The 19,824-nt window shown below is 41.0% G+C and overlaps 1 protein-coding gene across 2 annotated transcripts in view; it reads right to left on the bottom strand.

Moving 5' to 3' along the window:
* The window catches only part of SOHLH2 (spermatogenesis and oogenesis specific basic helix-loop-helix 2), a 53,875-nt gene extending 34,946 nt beyond the window's left edge, over positions 1-18,929 (bottom strand). Inside the window, exons 1-2 of one of the 2 annotated variants that reach the window (XM_055123883.1) lie at positions 18,826-18,929; positions 3,949-4,163 (exon numbers count right to left, since the gene is read on the bottom strand). In XM_055123883.1, the coding sequence (XP_054979858.1) occupies positions 3,949-4,163; positions 18,826-18,873 (263 nt within the window). In that variant the 5' untranslated portion in view covers positions 18,874-18,929. Of the gene's footprint in view, positions 1-3,948; positions 4,164-18,825 lie in introns of those variants that run through there. The other variant, XM_055123884.1, reaches the window with a different exon arrangement.
* Positions 18,930-19,824: the final 895 nt, after the last annotated feature.

Below are 19,824 nucleotides of genomic sequence, written 5' to 3'. Positions count from 1 at the left end.
AACTGTACCCTCATGGTGATTCATTAATTAAAAATAAATAAATTTATTAAAAAATATATATATAGACGTGTTTGGGACTAAACTCTATATTCTACTGACCAAAGAACCTTAGGAAAGCCCTGCCCTTAAAAAGCTATCATCTAATAAGACAAATAAAGATTCTTGTAAGTCCTTATAATGCCAGTAGGAAATTTTTACACTCACTTCTTTTCAAAACATAATAAATTTTACGGGTCAAAATCAGTGTTATTTCGAGGGTTTGGTCTTCTTGAGGACAATTACCCATTATTCTGTCTGTGGGTCAAACGTAGTCAAACTTAAATTTGGTGCGGTCTCCGGCTGCTATCGTGGCTGCGCGAACTCAGAGTCTTCACTCTCAGCAATGAAAAGAAATTATTAAATGATGCCTTTTCAGCAGGCCTGATTGTTGGGGGAAAATTCCAAACAATAATAGTGAGTTCTCTATCGAAATATTAAATGTATTCAAAGTAGAGAGAGAATAAAGTGAAGATCATTAGCTACTTAGGTAGAGGGTGGGTGGGAGGGGGGTATATTGGGGTTCTTGGTGGTGGAACATGTGCACTGGTGAAGGGATGGGGGTTTAATCAGTATATGACTGAGACTTAAACCTGAAAGCTTTGTAATTTTTTTCACGGTGATTCAATAAAATAAAAACTTAAAAAAATTTGGTGTGGTCTCTTTGAGATGTGTTTTAAAATATTGTACTTTTTGTTACCTATTTAATTTAAAGATCATTTTAGGAAGGAAGTGGAGGTTGCCAGTAAACCTGGAAACACTATTTTACTTATTACTAGTGGGCAGCTGTGTTCGAACATACCAAAGTCCTGAGAGTGTATCCCAGGGACAGGGAAGGTTCCACATGCCTGCTCCAACCACATTGCTTGTCAAAGGCGAGCCTCTTAGGTCCATCCACTACAGTTTACAGTACCAGAAATGAGAAAGAATTTGCTATCACATCATCAAGTGACAGAATCATGTTTTCAGAAAACTGTTAACTGTCAGGTACTAAGGGCCAAGGCCACATAAAATGACTCAAAAGATTGCCTGGGCAGCACTGTCAAATTCAGGAAGGTTATGAACTGGGGGCTTTACTGGATAGCGTGTTAGATCTATATGGGTCACTTGATTGGGTTTCCTGAGTAAAGCAGCAGGTTAACTGCTCAGAAAACTGAAACTGCAGGAAGGAAAGTGCAATCCAATCCAGACTTGATCTGCAGACTGTGCAGATGGAACTGCATGCATGCTACATTCCTTTCCTGTGGTTCAATTTTCGGAACTCAGGAGAACCACAGAAACTTAAAACCTCAGAGACATTTTTTGGGATGGAAAATATCACACATTCAGACAGAACCTACATGTTGATGAGTTTGAAACCTGTTTTAATTTTCTGTCTCTACCTTTGGAAGATAGACTAGATATGCTTGAGTTACCAAACATCTGCCCTTTACATGTGGTTCAATTTTGAGAAGGGATCTCAAATATCCCTAGAATTCTGAAGCCAAGTGTATGAATTCTAAGATGATCTTAAAATATTTTACCACTGGGACGATTTTAGTTCATCGGACTCAAAAATGTATTTTTAAAATAAAATCAAATGGGGAAGTATGAAAAGAATGTTAATCTGTAATTTATATGTGCCATGATTTCTTACATTGTCACTTGGGAAAATACCAATTTTTTATGAATACTTAAAAGTGATCAATGACTGTCTCTAAGCTAAAGATTGTATTTCTTCTATAAGAATAAGTTTAAGAAAATTTTTAAGGAAACTGCTTATAAATTTTTAAATCACCCTGATAATGTAATAGGCTCTATTTCTTATTTTCACTAGAAATCAATGTCTTATAAGCATATAAATTTGTGATGCACCTCTAATATTAAAGATAAATGTGGATGTTTCTGATCACAGAGTTACTGATCATAGAGTGCCCAGAGAGAAATACATGGTAAATGGTTACATATTTTCTTAGATATTTTCAGGTTTTGAAGTAGTATATAACAAGAATGATCTAAAGGAAAAATATAAAATAGAGCAGATGAAAAGGTAAAGACTCTTCATCTTAGTAATTCTAAGTTAGTGCAAACTCAAAGAATAGTCATTTGTGAAAGATGAAGACTTCAATGCCTTATAAGGCCATCCATTCACATGGTAAATACTCTAAGAAAAGCTATAGGTTTGAAATAAAAACATGCTTTTCAAATATTTAAATAAGTTTGTGACAGTAATCTATATCAATCATGTTCTCATAATAGTTCTGAGGGCAAGAAATGATCACCAAAGGCAAAACTCCCACAAAGAAAACTCTATCCATTCTTCAGAGAGAAACACAAAAGCTAGAACTCATTCTCTGTCCCTGGCCAGTATTTCTCACTCACATTCATAGTAAGAGTTTACCACCTGCTATCTGCCAAGACCTAGACTGAGTATTGGGAATAGCATAACAAGAAATGAGAAAAACAAAACCAGGTGTGTTCCAAAAACTATTTTTCTTTCTCTCAAATAAGAGCTTTTACAACAAAATTAAGAACTACCATATGCACAGCTATATATTTACTACCTTTATAGACTTTTTTCCTGATAAGAAATATTGAATTATGTAATTTGGCTTAAAGAAGGTGGCAGGGGGAGAATTCTCAGTCAGGAAGGCTTCTACTTTAACCTCCTTTTAACAACTGGAATAACTCCTGTTCTTCCGTTATTCTTAGCTTTCAAAATGTAATTTCAACTATGATCAAGTAAAATCCTTTGGATAGATACGATAGGGATCCTACCCATGGAATGGAGAGCTTTCAGCCTCACTGATGCTGTCCAGTACTGTATGCTCAGTTTACACTGAGTCTGGTCTGCGATGACTCACAGAGATGAGAGGTGGCAACTCTAACACAGAGGCCAAATAGAGACCCTCAGAAAAAAGGAAAAGCAGAAGAAAAAAGTTCTAGTCTGAGTTTTGTGAAAAACAAGTATTACGATGCTAAACAAGACAGGTAATTTCATTGCTTCTCTTGACTCCGTGCTCAGGGATCACTCCTGGAGGTGCTCCAGGGACCACACTCAGTGCCAGGGAAACCACCTGGGGCTGTACATATGCAAGGCAAAGGCCTTAACCATTGTCCTCTCAGGCCCACCACTCCAACTTCTCTCTGTCCCTAACAAAATACACTTGTTCATTTTGAATCAATGATCACCATATCATCTCTAAATTTTCTCTTATGGTCCGGAAAGATCTTCCTATAAATAAGGCAAGTCTGTGTACTAATGTACACCTTACGAGTACATTTCCTTTCATCTTTCCATTGAAGGGCAATACATTCTGACCTGTTTAAACACATGCCAATATCCCAAGCAGGTAAACTAGAAGAGCCTAACTCTACCCCACTAAACTTCACTTTCTGGAGCTCAGTGGGTCAAACAAAACAGAAACTTCTGAAGAGCTATCAGATGAAGCAAGAACAAAAGGGGTGGCACTGATGAGATACGATGGATCCAGAGAGCCTCATGGTTCTTTCACATGAGGGCATATCCTATAAGAGACACCTTTAGTCCACAGCTAACATAACACAGAGCAAACCATGCTCACCTGCTTTAGTACCTGCAGTAATAGTTAATGAACTCTGGAAACGTGCCATTTTAATGACACACTTATTAAAAGGAATACCCAGGGAAAGAAGGTGTTATATTGCAAATAAATTCCCATGACCAATTAGCTCTTACACTGGCACCCACCCCTATTTTTAAGTTAAAAATAGTCATTCTTATCATAGTATGTTAGATTGGTGACAAAAACAAGATTCTACTCATGAAAATGTACCTCTGTTTGAAAAGCAGGAAAAAAAACCATTTACCCTCTTTGAATGATATTTAGAGAACTAGGCTGTAGCAACAATTTTCCTGAAGACAAACTTTTAGTGAAGATTTTAGAAATTTACCGAATTAAGTCAACAGCTTCCAGCTCCTCAGTCACTGGTAAAGATGTCATCTTAAGGAAAACTATGTTGAAAGTTCCATTATCCCAGAGTGCTGCTACCTTTTTCACCTCACTGATGGTGATGGAGACTTTAGCTACACCCAAGAAAGCTTCCTGGACAACATCAGCCAGGTACTGCATGGTAACATCGCCAGCCAGTAAGAGGTCAATCTGTACCTAGGAAAAAAAAGGAAGCAGCAGCACATATTTAATAATCTGTGAACAGAGTGTATGCTATGCATGAAAGAAATAAAAATTACAAACAACAGGATGGTTTACAATATAATAAAACTAGTCAATTTTAAGTCCTTCACAGGCAGGAACTTAATTTTCTGTTCTTAATACCTAGGGTAGTAAATGGAATTGAAGGTCAAGCTATTTTTCAAACTTTTGCCTCTACAAACTCATCCATGGTTGTCCTGCACCTTTCTTTCTTGCCCTATGAAAAAAGAACTGTTTAAACTTTTTTGTGTGACTAGATGTAATCAAAAACCATGACCCAGTTTCCCAATCATACATCATACTGGAAAATCCATTTACTAAGAACAAAACTATTAACTCTCCCACATCAAAACATTAATTTTGTTGAAACACACATTCCATAGAACAGTGAAAGACTTAAATTCCTATATCTGAACACTGAATTTTCTTTCTTTGAATGGATCATACATGCTATTCAAATAAACCACAGCATTAAAGTCAAAAAGGCTATGTTTCCATTTGGGCATACTTTTAAGCACAATCAATTAGAAAAGCAAAACGTCCATCCTCAACTTTTGTTTCTCTGTATCTTACTCCTTATTGCTATTAAACACAATCCATTGAAAATATCAAAGAATGGGGATGCTTGCATTTGCAGAAACACTCAATAGACAGCTAGAAATGCCAGGTCACAAGAAAAGTCAACACAAGAAAATAGACTCTGGATTTGACCAGAATGGAAACCAAAAGACGTAGTGAAAGGAGTTGAAAATGCCTTTATAAAGAGATGCTGTAGCCAGAAGGCCACTACACAGGGTGGGATGCAGATGTAGATATCCACCGGGAGCTTCCCTCCCCTGCAGCCTGGTTCTCTAGGGTTTCTGGAAGGAACAGGTGTGATGCAAAGAAATGGGGCAAGTTTGAAATAAGTAATGAACCAGGGACATAGCTCAAAGGGTGAAGAACATGCTCAGCACTGGGGAGTCCCAAGTTTGATCTCAGCTTTCCCTTGTTTGTTTTGGGGGCTATTCTGGTGATGTTCAATGGTTACTCCTGGCTCTGCACTCAGTAATCATTCTTGGTGGTACTCCAGGAACCATAAGGAATGCCTAGGATTGAACCTGGGTTGGCTATGTGCAAGGCAAGTGCCTTAAGCCCTATAAGTAACTCTCTAGCCATACAGAATATTGTCTTTTTCAGGTAAGTTGCTTTCCTCCATTAATAAGTCAACAATTTCTCAGAAACTCCAGGCTACTAGAAATACTTTTTTCTAATTCTCCAGGCAATTACTTTTATCCCTTAAAAAACACATTCGCTGGGGCTGGAACAATAGCAAAGAGGGTAGGGCGTTTGCCCTGCACATGGCCGACCCGGGTTCGATTCCCAGCATCCCCTATGGTCCCCTGAGCACCGCTAGGAGTAATTCTTGAGTGCAAAGCCAGGAGTAACCCCTGTGCATCGCCAGTTGTGACCCAAGAAGAAAAAAAAACACATTCACTGGGGCCAGAGCACAGTGGAGAGGGCATCTGCCTTGCACAGAGTCAATCATATTTGATCCTCAGCATCCCCACGTACCTCTAGGAGTAATTCCTGAGTGCAGAGCCAGGAGGAACTCCTAAGCACCGCCAGGTTTGGCCCCCAAACAAAAACTAATCACAACACATTTTCCATTATTTGTTGGGATCCAGAGTGGAAGGAGAACAAGTGATCATTTGAAATCTTAGTTCAGTCTTGCTTAATCATGATAACTGAATCATTCTCTGATGCTAGGTTTGACGTTATAACAACACTGTGATGAACATCTTTACAATATAAACAGGTAAGGGTAAATCCTTCAGGTAGTGCAGTAAAGCAAGTGTTTACTTTTGTTTTTCAACTTTGATAATGCTAAATTGCTATTCCCCCAAAGACAAAAATATACATCTTAAACAAGGTCCATTTCCCCAAATCTTTAAACTAATTGTTCATGTTTTTCCCCAAAATTGTGTGTGGAGGGGGAGAACATCACAATTTTCCTTTTCTTTTTTCTAATAGTGAGACTGAATATTATCATTTTAGTGGCAATTTCCATTCTTACTCATTGCTTACACTATAACTTCCTTTTAACTTTGTTCACCTTCCTACTTGTCATTTACCTTTTTCTTGCTTATCCATAGGAGTTTATACATTCTATATTATCAAGCCAACTTTTTTATTGAATCACTATGAGATAGTTACAAGCTTTCATGTTTGGGTTACAATCACACAATGATCAAAGACCCATCCCTCCACCAGGGCACATTCCCCACCACAAATATCCCCAGTATACCCCCCCTTTCCCACCCTACCCCACCTCCATGGCAGACAATATTCCCCATACTCTCTACTTTTGGACATTATGGTCAAGCCAACTTTTAAAAATTGATTATGGTTTTTTCAGTTGACTGGTTAAAGAAACTTTGGTACATCTACACAATAGAATACTATGCAGTTGTTAGAAAAGATGAAGTCATGAAATTTGCATGTAAGTGGATCAACATGGAAAATATCATGTTGAGTGAAATGAGTCAGAAAGAAAGAGACATAGAAAAATCGCACTCATATGTGGAATATAAAGTAGCGGAATGAGACACTAACACCCAAGAGTAGTAGAGATAAGAACCAGGGGGTCTGCCCCACAGCTCGGAAACTGGCCTCACATGCTGGGGGAAAAGGCTGCAGAGACAAAGAAGGGAACACCTAGTAAAGAATGTTGGGAGGACCCACTCGGATTGAAAGCTTCGTACCAAAAGGAGACTATAGACTGAACATAATGACCACTCAATACCTCTATTACAAACTACAACATCCAACAGGAGAGAGAACAAAAAGGAATGCCCTGCAGCAGTGGCAGGATGGGGCTGTGGGAGGGATACTTGGATCACTGGTGGAGGAGAATGTGCACTGGTGGAGGGATGTAAATTAAATACAAACATGAAAGTTCCTAAGTTTATAACTGTACCTCATGGTGATTCACTAATAAATTTTTTAAAAATTGATTATGGTTTTTTACTATAAGCTATCAAGTCACAAAAAAGTTTACTAGTTACAAATCTACCTTTTCTTACATTATTAAAACATGCTTTGATAGTTATATAGTCTAATACTTCCATGGCATTTAATTTTTTTGTCCAATCTGAAATTTACTATGACTAATATAAAGTAGCTATTTAATTTTACCTCTTTTTAAAATAAAGGTAATTATTCAATAGCATTACTGAAAAAGCTAAAATATTCCATATTTTCAAATGCCACAATATATTTGCTATATTTTTTACATAACTTGCTATAATTACAGATTATAGTTATTTCTCTTGGTGTTATTTTGATCCATTGATCAATTTGCCTATTCCTAATACCACCTAGACTCATTTCTCCCTCTTGTATTTGAAGGAAACACATAGCTCTCCCTTGCTGTTTTTTTTTTTTTACAGCTCTTAGATATTTTCCATCAGTTTCCTTTCTAACAGGATTTTAGCATCAGTTTGTACTTAATTAGGTAATACCACCACTGTACTAATACTCCCTATTTTTTTTACCGTTGCAATTGAAATGCTTATCTTCTTCCAAAGTGTCAGAATGGGGAGTTATTTAGAAGTAGTAAAAATATAATGATAAAAACACCCTGCAAATATACAAGGTCAAAACAAAGACTAAATATTGAAAAGTCAAAAGAAACACATCAGTCAGTTCACCAAAAGGAGGCAGAAGCTGGACAAATACATTTATGGGTAAAAAAAAAAAATCTCTGAAAATGTTTTGACATTGCTTAATGCAAGTTTTACTCTCAAAAGACGGGCATTTAAGTGAATAAGCCAGGCTGGAAGTCAGAGCCCAGAAATGACTCAGAGGTGCAGCAGTGTCTCACTCAGGCCAGGGCCCTTGGAAATTCCAGCCCAAGAATTAAGATTCTCCATTTAGGAACGATAACTCAGAAAATAGAGCCATTTCCATAGCCACCACCCCCTCAGTTTTCCAGTAAATTTCACATAGATTTGGCATATGTCCTCAGGTACTTCTGAGATTTTCAAGATTTTGGTATCACTGTGAGGGAGACAGCTTAATTTACTATTTTCTGCTTATAGGGACCTATCAATTTCTTTATGAGGAATTTGATTAAAGTAATTCATGGTCCTCTTACTTAGTTCCACTGTTTTCGTTGACCCTTCTGAATTTCTGGGGTGGGAGAATCACACTGACTTCAAAAATGATGTTTTTTCAATTTTCAAAACTTATGCACTTTATTTACTGATCTTAAAGGATTGACTGAACAACCAATAAAACCATGATAGAACAAATAGCAAGCATTAGTGCTTTGTCCCTGACTTTAGTGGAAAATTTTCAAATATTTTTACCATAAGAAATGATGCAGTGGAGTTTCGATCAATACCCTTTAGAAACTTTAAAAACCTTATTTCTACAAGGAAACCAAGAATTGTCAATCAGCAGTGATCGCTGAAATTTATCAAATGTTTTTTAGTATCAATTTAATCATATTTTAAACATATCTGCTGAGTAATAAAATTTTGCATTTATATAATAAAATGATACAATTTTATTCTATAATATAGTATGGGTATCAGAATTATGCTGTCTTGAACAGTGAAATGGAAAACAGTGAAATAAATAATATTATTCCATGGTGTCAACTGTTTTCATTTTTTAAATATACAGTTATTGAAAGCGTAATGATGATTTGGAAGATTCTTTTATTTAAAATAAAATTTAAACCCACCATTTTTCTTTTCTTTTTTCAGCAGCTTTGATTTATATTTATTAAACATTCTTTCATATTTACAACACATATGAATGATAATGAATACATTTCTGCTTTCTTCACTCTTTTTTTATTGAATCACCATGAGAAACACAAAGCTTTTATGTTTGAGTTCCAGTAATACAATGATCTAACACCTATTCCTCCACCAGTATATACATTTTCCACCACCAATGTCCCCAGTATCCCTCCTCACCCCCACTTCCCAGCATACCACCACTCCCCCTGCCTCTATGGCAGACAGTTTCCCTCTTACTCTCTACTTATGGGCATTATAGTTTGCAATACAGATACTGAGAGGCCATCATGTTTGGTCCTTGATCTTCTTTCAGCACACATCTCCCATCCTGAGGAAACTCTTCAACCATCATTGACTTAGTGATCCCTTGTCTGTTCCAGCTGCCCTCTCTCCCCCAGCCCATAAGGCAGGCTTCCAACTATGGAGCAATCTTCCTGGCCCTGTCTCTACTGTCCTTGGGTGTTAGTCCACAAACGAGTGAAATCATTCTATGTCTGTCCCTCTCTTTCTAACTCACTTCACTTAGCATGATACTCTCCATGACCATCCACTTATAAGCGAATGTCATGACTTCACCTTTCCTAACAGCTGCATAATATTCCATCATGTAGATGTACCAAAGTTTCTTTAGCCAGTCGTCTGTTCTCGGGCACTTCGGCATTTCCAGATTCTGGCTACTGTGAACAGTGTTGCCATGAACATACAGGTGCAAATGTCATCTCTACTGTGCTTTTTTGTACCCTCAGGATATATTCCCAGAAGTGGTATCTCTAGTCTTTGAAGGAATGCCCATGTTGTTTTCCAAAAAGGCTGGACTAGTCAGCATTCCCACCAACAGTGAGAGTCCTCTTTCCCCACATCGGCACCAGTATTGGTTGTTCCTGTTCTTTTTGATGTGACCCACCACTTATTTTTTTATATACTCCTCAATCTTTTCTTCTCCTTCCAGTAATTCATCCCCTCATTTACCTTAATTCTATTGTCAGTGACCACTGACATTTTTTCCTATAAGCCAGTATTATATTATATTGTAGATGGGTAAAATCATCCAATAATTGTGTTTTCCCTCTTGACATACTGATTCACATAATCCCCCTTGAGTTTCTTTTGTTTTATTGCAATGGAAATTGTTCATGCTTTTAGAGCTGAGTATTCCATGCTATATGCCTATCTTCTTTATTAAAACATCATAGGCATTCAGGTTGTTTCCATAGCTTAGCTATTATAAATAATGCTGCACTAGACATAGAGGGCATAACTCTCTGTTACTGTTTTCATATTTTATACATACAACAGTGGAATTACTGGGGGTCAGATGGTAGCTCTATTCATAGTTTCTTGGGGAAGCTCCATGATGTTTTCCAAAATCACTATATCAGTGCCATTTCCAATTACTTGAATATGTTATGAAACACAGAAATTATGTGCTTCTTGAAGTCTGGGTAAAACATGTCTGTGAGAAGTCAGAGACAGTACAATAGGTAATTCTCCTGCATTGCAGCAGCCAACCCAGGTTTGACATCTGGCACCAGATGGTCCCCCGATCCCTCGCCTGGAGTGATTGCGAGCACATGGCCAGGGGAAGCCCTGAGCACTGCCACATGTGGCTCAAAAACAAACTCAAACAAACAACAACAAGATGTCTATAAAATCTGAGCCTAAAGCCACTCAGAGAGGTGAGTTTTACTGTTTTATCCTCCTTTAATGATAACTTAGTAATTTGCCTACCTGCTCAGAAATGAATTTTGTTTATATTTTTAAAAACCTCTTTTGGGGGCTGGAGTGATAGCACAGCAAGTAGGGCATTTGCCTTGCACATGGCCGACCCGGGTTCAATTCCCAGCATGCCATATGGTCCCTTGAGCACCGTCATTCCGGCATGGGACCAGAGACCCCACGGTGCGCTGAAACAGTGGGAGCCGGGCATCCCCCAATTCTTTTACCCTCTCTCTCTCTCCACACCTCCCCCCTGAGCACAGCACAGGATCCGCGGTTTTCCTGAGCGCAAAATGGAGACGCCGAGCCTCTCTCTAGGCTTCTCCATCTTATGAGCACCATAAAAGGGTAAAAGTTTGTAGTGATGTTATTTCTGGTTGTACTTTCCCTGGACTTTATACAGAAACCCAAAACCGCGCGGCCGCGCGACCTAATGTCATCTTAGCATCAGCAATATGTAATATGTCCCTTTTTAATGGGTCGGACTTTTGTGGGAGATCCTAACAAGAATAGTAAGTCTGTTGCTGAAATATTGAAGGCAATCAAAGTGGTAGCCATCTCTCTAGACTGAACTAAGCTATATCCCCACGCCGGCTGAGAAGAAATATCCTTCTTTCTCGGGAAGAAACGCGGCGTGGTGTCAAACATAGTGTGATGTCCATTAAGCAAACAGACCTGGTGGCGTGGGAATGGGATATAAGGGGAAAAATTATGTACATGGAACAGTGGGACGCTGGTGGAATCTCGAGCCGGAGCCGATACCAGCGCAAGCCCTTTGGTTCCAGAAACTGCTTGCAGAAACTCTACTAGTCTATCAACTAAGCCAGAGCCCCACGCCTGCCGATGACGGGAAATAACCATCCTTTTCGGTTTTTTTTTCCCTTGTCAGGCAGCGTGGCGATTACCAAACAGGCGTGAACTCGGTGGCGCGGGGCAAGGGGGAAAAAGAAAAGTTATGTAACAAACAGCGGGACTTAATATCTCTATATTCTTAGCAGTGGAGAACTATCAAATGCCTCCTTGGCAATAGGACTGCTTTCCTTTTTTTGGGGAAACCCCAACAACGGTAGTGAGGTGTGTGTTGAAACATGGAATGTAATCGAGATAAGGCATAAACGAAGTGGAACTTATCATGTACAAGGGTGGGGACTGGGGAGGTGGGAGGGGGTGGCAGGTATACTGGGGGGGTTGGTGATGGGAGATGGGCACTGGTGAAGGGAAGGGTGTTTGAGAATTGTATAACCGACATAATCCTGAGAACTATGTAACCCTCCACATGGTGATTCAATAAAATTATTTAAAAAAAATTAAATTAAATTAAAAAAAAAATAAAAATTTTCAACTACTAAAAAAAAAAAAAAAAAAAAAAGAATATTCCCGGTACGCAGAAGGCCAGAGGCTTGACACCCCCCAGTATCACATCATCTTTTGAGCACTATTGGGGAAGATAACCTCAAATAATCTATTTAATCTATCCTTAATTTTTAATGCAATATTTATGATCTAATCTGATTTCATCTTTCTAACTTGAGAGTAAGATATAATAATTTTATTTCTTGGTAATGCTTTATTAAATCCTATAAGAACATTATGGCTTTATTTATTGCAAATAAATGTATTTCAAATAAAATCTCAAATAAGTTAATAAATCCAATTTAATGCAAATAAAATTAAATCAAATTTGCTAGTGATGATTAGACTAGTCACATTTGAAGAGTTCAATATCAACATATGGCATGTGAGCTCAATTATAAACATTTTCATCACTGCAGCAAGTTCTCCTGGGCTCCAAGAGTCATTGGATTGTGCCAACATTATTTTGATATATATAGTTTATGTCCATTTGTTGTAAGTAGAAGTTTAGTTTACACTTCCATTTTATCTGGCTATATTAAACACCTAAAGATGTTTTTAACTTTCAGTAAAATGATAGTTTCATTCTTGTCTTTTTTTTCTTGAGTCTTCACAAGTTGCTTGTTATTTAGTGCAGCATTTCTCAACCAGTGGGGTCCCAGGATAGTTCAGAGGGGGCACAAGTGAGAATAAATGGGAAGTGTCACTATATGTGAGGGCCAGCCAATAAGACTCCAGGGGTCCCAAGAAGGAAGCAGGCTGGGGACAGGCATGGTGGGGACAGGCTGAGAAGCACGGACACAGTGCACTGTGAATGGGGTGAACCTCACACTTTAGAAGTTGCTGATAATTTCTGTGGTATAACACATTTTCTGTTTATGTTCCAAGGATATTGAAAACTGTGAGCTTATAGAACTTTTGAACTGCTTTCATAATTTAGGTCTACTTAATCTTTCAATTTATGCTGAGTTGTGTTTATCCTCTAATTATGGTTCATCCCTACATCAACTGCTCAGATTAAAATTATGGGTTAGGTATCTAAAGGTTCTTGATAATTATACACAAATAATATTTAATATATGCTATGTAAGAATCTATAATCTTATATAACATGCATTAAATATATATACTGTTATCTGTATATAAGGAAAATTATATACATGAGACATTATACTTTTAAATTTTTTATGCTTTTGCTGAATTTTAACCTTTTTTGATATATAATATTTTCTTATATGACTTTATTTTGAGCCTTTCACTATCATTTTGATTCTGTGTGAAACTTACAAGCACCTTATATTTAAATTTCTGGACTTTTTTCAGTCTTTTATGACTTAACATAGGAACTTAAGTAATCATACTAATGGAATTAACTAGTCACTTGTAAATAACACTCAGTAACTATAAAGTATATACAACTTAATGTGAAATACCTTTAATCCTTTGTCTCCTACTTATTTCATTTTGGACTTAGGGCTACACCCAGGAGTGATCAGGACTCATTCCTGGAGGGCTTGGGGCTAAAGTGATGCCGGGGGTCAAACCAAGAACCTCACCCCTTATCTCTCTGTTCCCTACTTAGCTCACTCTTCACCCCACCCTTCAAGCCTTCTGTTAAATTTTCCTTTTCCCTTCATGCTGCATCTACAACATTTTGGGAGCAAAACCTTCATTCAGTGCTAGTTTTACACTACCACATACTTGGAAGATCAAAATCACTTTGGCTCTGAACTCTGATGATGTTAGACCATTTTCTACTAGCATCAGTGTTAATAAAAATAACAAGCAGCATCATTCTTCCTTTGGTAAGTTACTTTCTTTTAGGCTGTGGGTCCTGATCATTTTCTAAGATGTGTTGCTGGTATGGTCTCATTCATCCTGGACTCAGTGACTCTAGTTTCCTTCCATTATTTCTTTATTTCCTCCTCCTTGCTGTCTTTGTCTCTCCATAAATCTGTTAGAAGTCAGGTATCCTAAATTAACCCTGCATGCTTGAACTTCTAAGAGATTTTCTAGCTCACTCAGTCTTCCAGAGGTTTTTATAGTTTCAGTTAAGTTAATGTGAATTACTCATTTAAAGCTTAAAAAGGGAATTGGAGTACTTTTTATAACCCATTTTTAAAGATAATTACTTAGAATCCAAATTAAAACTTTGAAAGTACTTTTCTATACACCTATATAACCACATCTATGAAATAGTTGTGCCCAGTGTCTGAGTTTATGTCTAGTCTCACTCATGTCTGGTGGCTCTCAGTTATCCAAATACAAATATAATTCAAAGAGTATGTCAACAAGTATTAGTATCTTCCTCAGGGGCTGCTGCATTTAGTTTGTGATTAGAACATGAGAAGCAAAGACTGGAGACCAGCACAGAGCCTGGGAACACATATTAGTCTAAAACCAAGAATGATAGTTCATTTCCTCCCAAACAGAACTGACTTTCCTTCGCCCCTTGAAAGTTATAGAAGCCTGGAAGCCATCAACACTAGAAGTGTAGCAACTCCTACTGCTCCAGCTATAGGAGTGAGCTGGGAGAGTTTAAAGGATAAAGGAATGTAGAGGCTCAACTGGCCCAGGAGTTCTGCATCAGCCAACTCTTCCCCAGGGGAGCACCCTCAGGCTTACTTTTCTCTGTTTCGGTTTAACACTCACCCTGCACCAGAAATTTTTACCTCTGCCTTTTCACTTCGTGTCGGTTGAACTTTTTCTACTTTGTCTCAGTGGAAGTCTAATGCCATCTGCTTTCTTAATTTAAAATTTTCCTATGGATATTCTTTTTAATGTTCAAATGCATTGTTCAAACAAGCAGAATTCTATTAAGTACCATAAGTTGCATTTGATTATTGCTATTTGTACATTTCATTTGGAATACCCATTCCGTGGTCTTCCCCCCCCCCCCCATTATATTCACTTGCTGAAGGTATCAACACCAATTCTAGTATCATCTGCAACGGCATTTAAGCTGGACGGGGAAGTTTACATGTGTGTTCAATTCACTATTGTAAATGAGCCTCACTCACAAGCCCCAGCTGGTTCTAAAGAGAATTAGAAACCAAATACTGACTGGAGAGACTAAGGCGGATAGGGCGCTTGCCTTTCACACAGTCAACCTGGGTTAAATCCCGGGCATCTCTACCTAAGAGTGATCCCTGAGCACAGAGCCAGGAATAAGCCCTAAGTGTGTGGGGTGTGGCCCCAAAACAAACCAAAAAGTCGTACTAATTCACCCACATCACCAGCTTTGTTTCTTTATATGTCCCCCAAATACCCTACACCTAAAAAGACAAACAACACAACACTTTCAAATGAGCTTTGAAATTTGGGATTTCAACAGTAGGGAGTGTTGAAATCCTTCTGGAGTGCTTCCTTTCCATTTTATAAACATTTCTCCTTTCCAAGAGCACTTTAGGAGCAACGTGGGACTCTAAGCCCCTATGATTTGTCTGCCTGAGTGTGAATTTCCACAGCTGCACAGGGCTTCCTTCATATCAACAGGCCCCATGTGAAACAAACACCAGGCATTGAAACAGACTTTTACCAAGAGATCAAAGAGTGATTATATTTTGTTTTTTAATTAGCCTGGTTAACTGAAGCAAACTAAGAATGTGTCAAAATGCTCAAAAATAATCTATCAAGTGGCCATTTCCCTCCCAAACTGAAACAGTTTTGATAATAGAGGGATGTTACCAATAATTACACTAAAATGTGGGCCAGAGAGATCATATAGTGGGTAAAGCACTTGCCTCACATGCAGCTGACCCGGGTTCAATCCCCAGAATCATGTATGGTCTCCCCCAGATCTTGCCAGGAGTGATCTCTAAGCACAGAGCCAGGAGTAAGCCCAGAGACCTCCAGGTGTATCCAAAAAACAAAAAACCACTAAAATAGCAGACAACCCAGGTGTTGTGAACAACAGGGCCGACATGACGCTTGGAATGCACAGACAGACAAGCTCTCCTCAAGGAGCTTACATTCTGGCTGCCTTTCTCTCAGTACCTAAGAATCACTCTCAGTCCTGGGAACACAGCAACAACCATTGATGAGACTCAGTTCCACCAAGGCTGTTACAGATCCTTTATTAGCTTCATTCAGTGAGAAAAGGGGAAAGGCTTCCCAGAAGACCAGACCTGAATCGACCGCTCTCTTTAAGCGCTTGTGTTGACTATGGGTAAGATAGGCATGTGACCCTCAGCTGGGGGTAATACTCGCTACTCAAGGCCACTCTGTGGGCAATGTCTGCACAATGCCTGTAGGTACTAGTGATTGCCATGTTTTCTCACGTACTACCCAACTTGAGCACAAAGAAGACAAACCAGGAGTAACCCCTGTGCATCGCCAGGTGTGACCCAAAAAGCAAAAAAAAAAAAGTTTTCCTAGGTAGCATCTCATAGCAGTATTTCCCTTAGAGGCTCAGTTCCAAATTCCCTGCAAAATTCTCAGCTGATCTTAAGGAGAAAACTCAGGAATAAACCATGAAGGGCAAACTATGGGGACTGGGATGTGGGAAAGAGATTCAGAAATTCAGAGAACCATGGACAGAACTCTAAAGTTTTCCAGGGTGAGGAGCCAGAGAGTTGGTACTGTGAGTAGGGTGCTTGCCTTACACACAACTGACCTTGGTTCCATCCCCAGCATCCCATATGGTCCCCCAAGTCCACCAGAAGTGATTCCAGAGTGCAGATCTAGGAGTAACCCTTGTACCGCCTGGGTGTGGCCCCAAAAACAAAAACAGAAAATTAAGTTTCCCAGGGAGAAACTATACCAGGACAACAGAGGCAGGTGGACTAAAGCAGCTCTGAAAAGAATCGTTTCTGCTTTCTGAAGCTGCCTTCACAGTTCTAGAAAAATCAGTCACAGCATATTGGAATATTATTAGGCAAATTAGGATAGTGCATATTTAAATGAAATTCACTTATAAATTTTTGACTATGTAGTACAGATCAACACAGGTGGTGAGAAACATTCACTGGTAAGATGAAAAGAAAGTGATCTTTTCATACATTCTGCTGTGGAAAACCATGTTAGGGCACCTAAGATTTTCATCAGGTGTAAAGCACTACAATGCGAATTACTGTCAGGCTTCATTTGGTGGTAACTGTTTTTTTTTTTCCTACTTGAACTGTTTATTTAAAAAATAGTTAAAGCACTTTTTAAAAAAGCAATACATATCCATAGAAGAGGATTTTTTAAGCAGGTCCAGAGCAACAGTACAGCAGGCAGGCCTTGCACAGGGTGTACACAACTGGCTCCCGATATGATCCTCAGAGCCCACCAGTAGTGATCTGAGTACAAAGCCAGAAGTGATCCGAGTGCAAAGCCAGGAGTGATCCGAGTGCAAAGCCAGGAGTAAGTCCTGAGCACTGCTCGGTGTATTTCCACCCCAAATCTAAAATAAAATAAGCATTTATAATGCCACCAATTGAGAGTAAACACTAACACCTTTCAGTGTTGCTCTTTTACGCACGGGACATGTTTACAATGGAACATCATCACCAGCAATGCTCTTTATCCACCCATGTGATTTCTGAGATCGCAGTAACACAGAGCACACCAGTCAGTTAACAATTTTTAAAACACTGGATTTCCATTTGTAGTTGGTGGCAGGCGCAACCCTTCATTAGCGACTTTCCTTCATTAGCTGAAGGACTTAAAGCAAACGAGGCCTGCACCTGGGTGAGTGGTCACTTATGTCCCTCACCCCTGAGCACCCACCGAGAAAAGGGCTTCCACTTCTCCAGGAGAAAAGGGATTTATTTAAACATCTCCACGAGGCCCCTCGCTTAAGAGGAAACCATTATAATTTACATAGTACGAGATACCCGAGATGTTTTGAGTTCCTTAAATGAAATACTCTTTTTCCTTTGCCCCTAAAGAGATGCCTCCAGATGGCTCCGTTTCGAAATTATTCCGAAAACCTTCTACCTGGCTCATTTCCAAGTGATAACGATTTCATTTCAGAGAGCTCGTTCTGTAGGGGAGGAGACAGGGGTATGTATGCGCACGGACACTGCCAGGAGGTACCCAAACCTCCACGCGCCCACGGCGGTCCCTACAGAGTTCCACCAGGGCAGGTGTGCAGCGCCCCTGGCTTTGTTGGCTCCAAGGGATGGGGGAGGGTTTTGGTTGAAAAAAAGTCGCCTTCGTTTGTATCTGAAATGGTCTCGCGGGTGACCGCGTACTGCGAAAGGACAGAAATCGGGGACGGTGCAAGAGGCCGTGGCCAGGGTTTTTCTGGTTTTTGGTTTTTGGTTTTCCGAGTGCCTCGGGGAATGGGGCCAGGTTGGAGGGCAGCAAAGGCCTCTGGCTGCCACCGGGGTGGGTTCGGGCTGGGGTGGAAGTTGCGGGACCGCGACACCTTGGATATCCCGCCCGGTACAAAAGTCGCCTCGCGGGCGGGAAACACAACTCCAGCCCCGAGCCCAGCTTTCTCCGACGCCGAGTCAAGCTCCCGTCCGCGTCCTCCACCTGCAGGTCTGGCCACCGAGTTCCCCGCGCCGCGGCCGTGCGCCCCCGGGCCCCGTGCCCCGCCTCTACCCCAGCAACGAACGCGAAGTAGCCAGAGCGCCGGACACCCAGCGGGGATCCCGGTGGAACCTTCCAGCGCGTCTCCTCCGGCCGTCCCGTCCCGGGGCGCCTCCCCAGCCTGCGGGGGAGCCGGCGCCGCCCCCCGCGGTCCCGGGACCCGACGCCCCGCGCGCGTGCGGCCAGGCGGGCCGAGGGGCACCCCCCGGGCCGCCCGCCGCCGCCTCTCGTACCTGCCCGCAGACCTGGCCGCGCTCGGGCGCGGGAGTCGGCGCCGCCATGGCCCGCTGCGCACGTGCGGCCCGAGCCGCCTGCCCGCAGGAGCCCGCGCCCCCGCCCCGCCCGCGCTGATGGCACGTGGGCCGCCAGCTGCGAGCCGCGCGCGCCCCCGACCGCCCTTAAAGTGGCCCCGCGCGCCGCCGGAAGGCGCGCGCCCTTGTCCATCGCTAGAATTAGCATCCCTTTTCTCCCTACCGCCTAAATCAACGTGGAAGACGGAGAAGGAGCGTTCCGGCGTGCGGTTTCCAAACCACACACACAAAACAATTTAATGTAGTTCGAAGCATTCCATTTCATCCCGGTGATTCTATAAGCACTCGCCTCCTTCCTCCTCATCTAAGAACGTGGGGGTGGAAGTGTTCTGGGCCGGAATGATTGCGTGAAGGTTAAGGCACGTGCACGTAGCTGCCCCCGTTACTTCCCCAGCCCTGCGCAGCCCCTGAGCACTATTGAGCACCCACTCCTCTCCTCTCCTCCCCTCCCTATCTCTTCCTCTCCTCTCCAAGCAAAAGAATGAAGGTCTTCTGTGACTGCTGCTATAAAGTCCACTTTTTCCCGACCATCTCTAGACAGTCTGTTGCTAAACATCCTTCGCTCTTGTACTGGAAGTTCCCCGCTGCTAGACCAGGTGGAAAGAACAGCGGAGTTTGTCACTTGGTTTGGAGTCGCCTGTAGACAACAGCCAGATCCCAATTCAGCCCATAGACCTTCCGTCACACTTAAACACATCAGCCTAGGCTCCCCTGGAAGGCTGTTGCCCGTGGCGACTGGGTGGCAGGCTCCAATATCCTGTGCTGGGGGCGGTTCTTCGTGGTATCCTGCAGTGGGGGCGCTTCTTCCCGGAGTCTGATGGGGAGCATGTGAGTGTGAAAAATTTTCTTGGTTCTCTGTGGTTTTGAAGAGAAAAAAACCTTCTGGTGGAACCATCCTGCATTATATTTGGAAGTAAATGC

The sequence above is a fragment of the Sorex araneus genome, chromosome 1 (genome assembly GCF_027595985.1).
Source record: "Sorex araneus isolate mSorAra2 chromosome 1, mSorAra2.pri, whole genome shotgun sequence".
Classification (NCBI taxonomy): Eukaryota; Metazoa; Chordata; class Mammalia; order Eulipotyphla; family Soricidae; genus Sorex; species Sorex araneus.
This window is presented reverse-complemented; position numbering and strand designations above follow the sequence as displayed.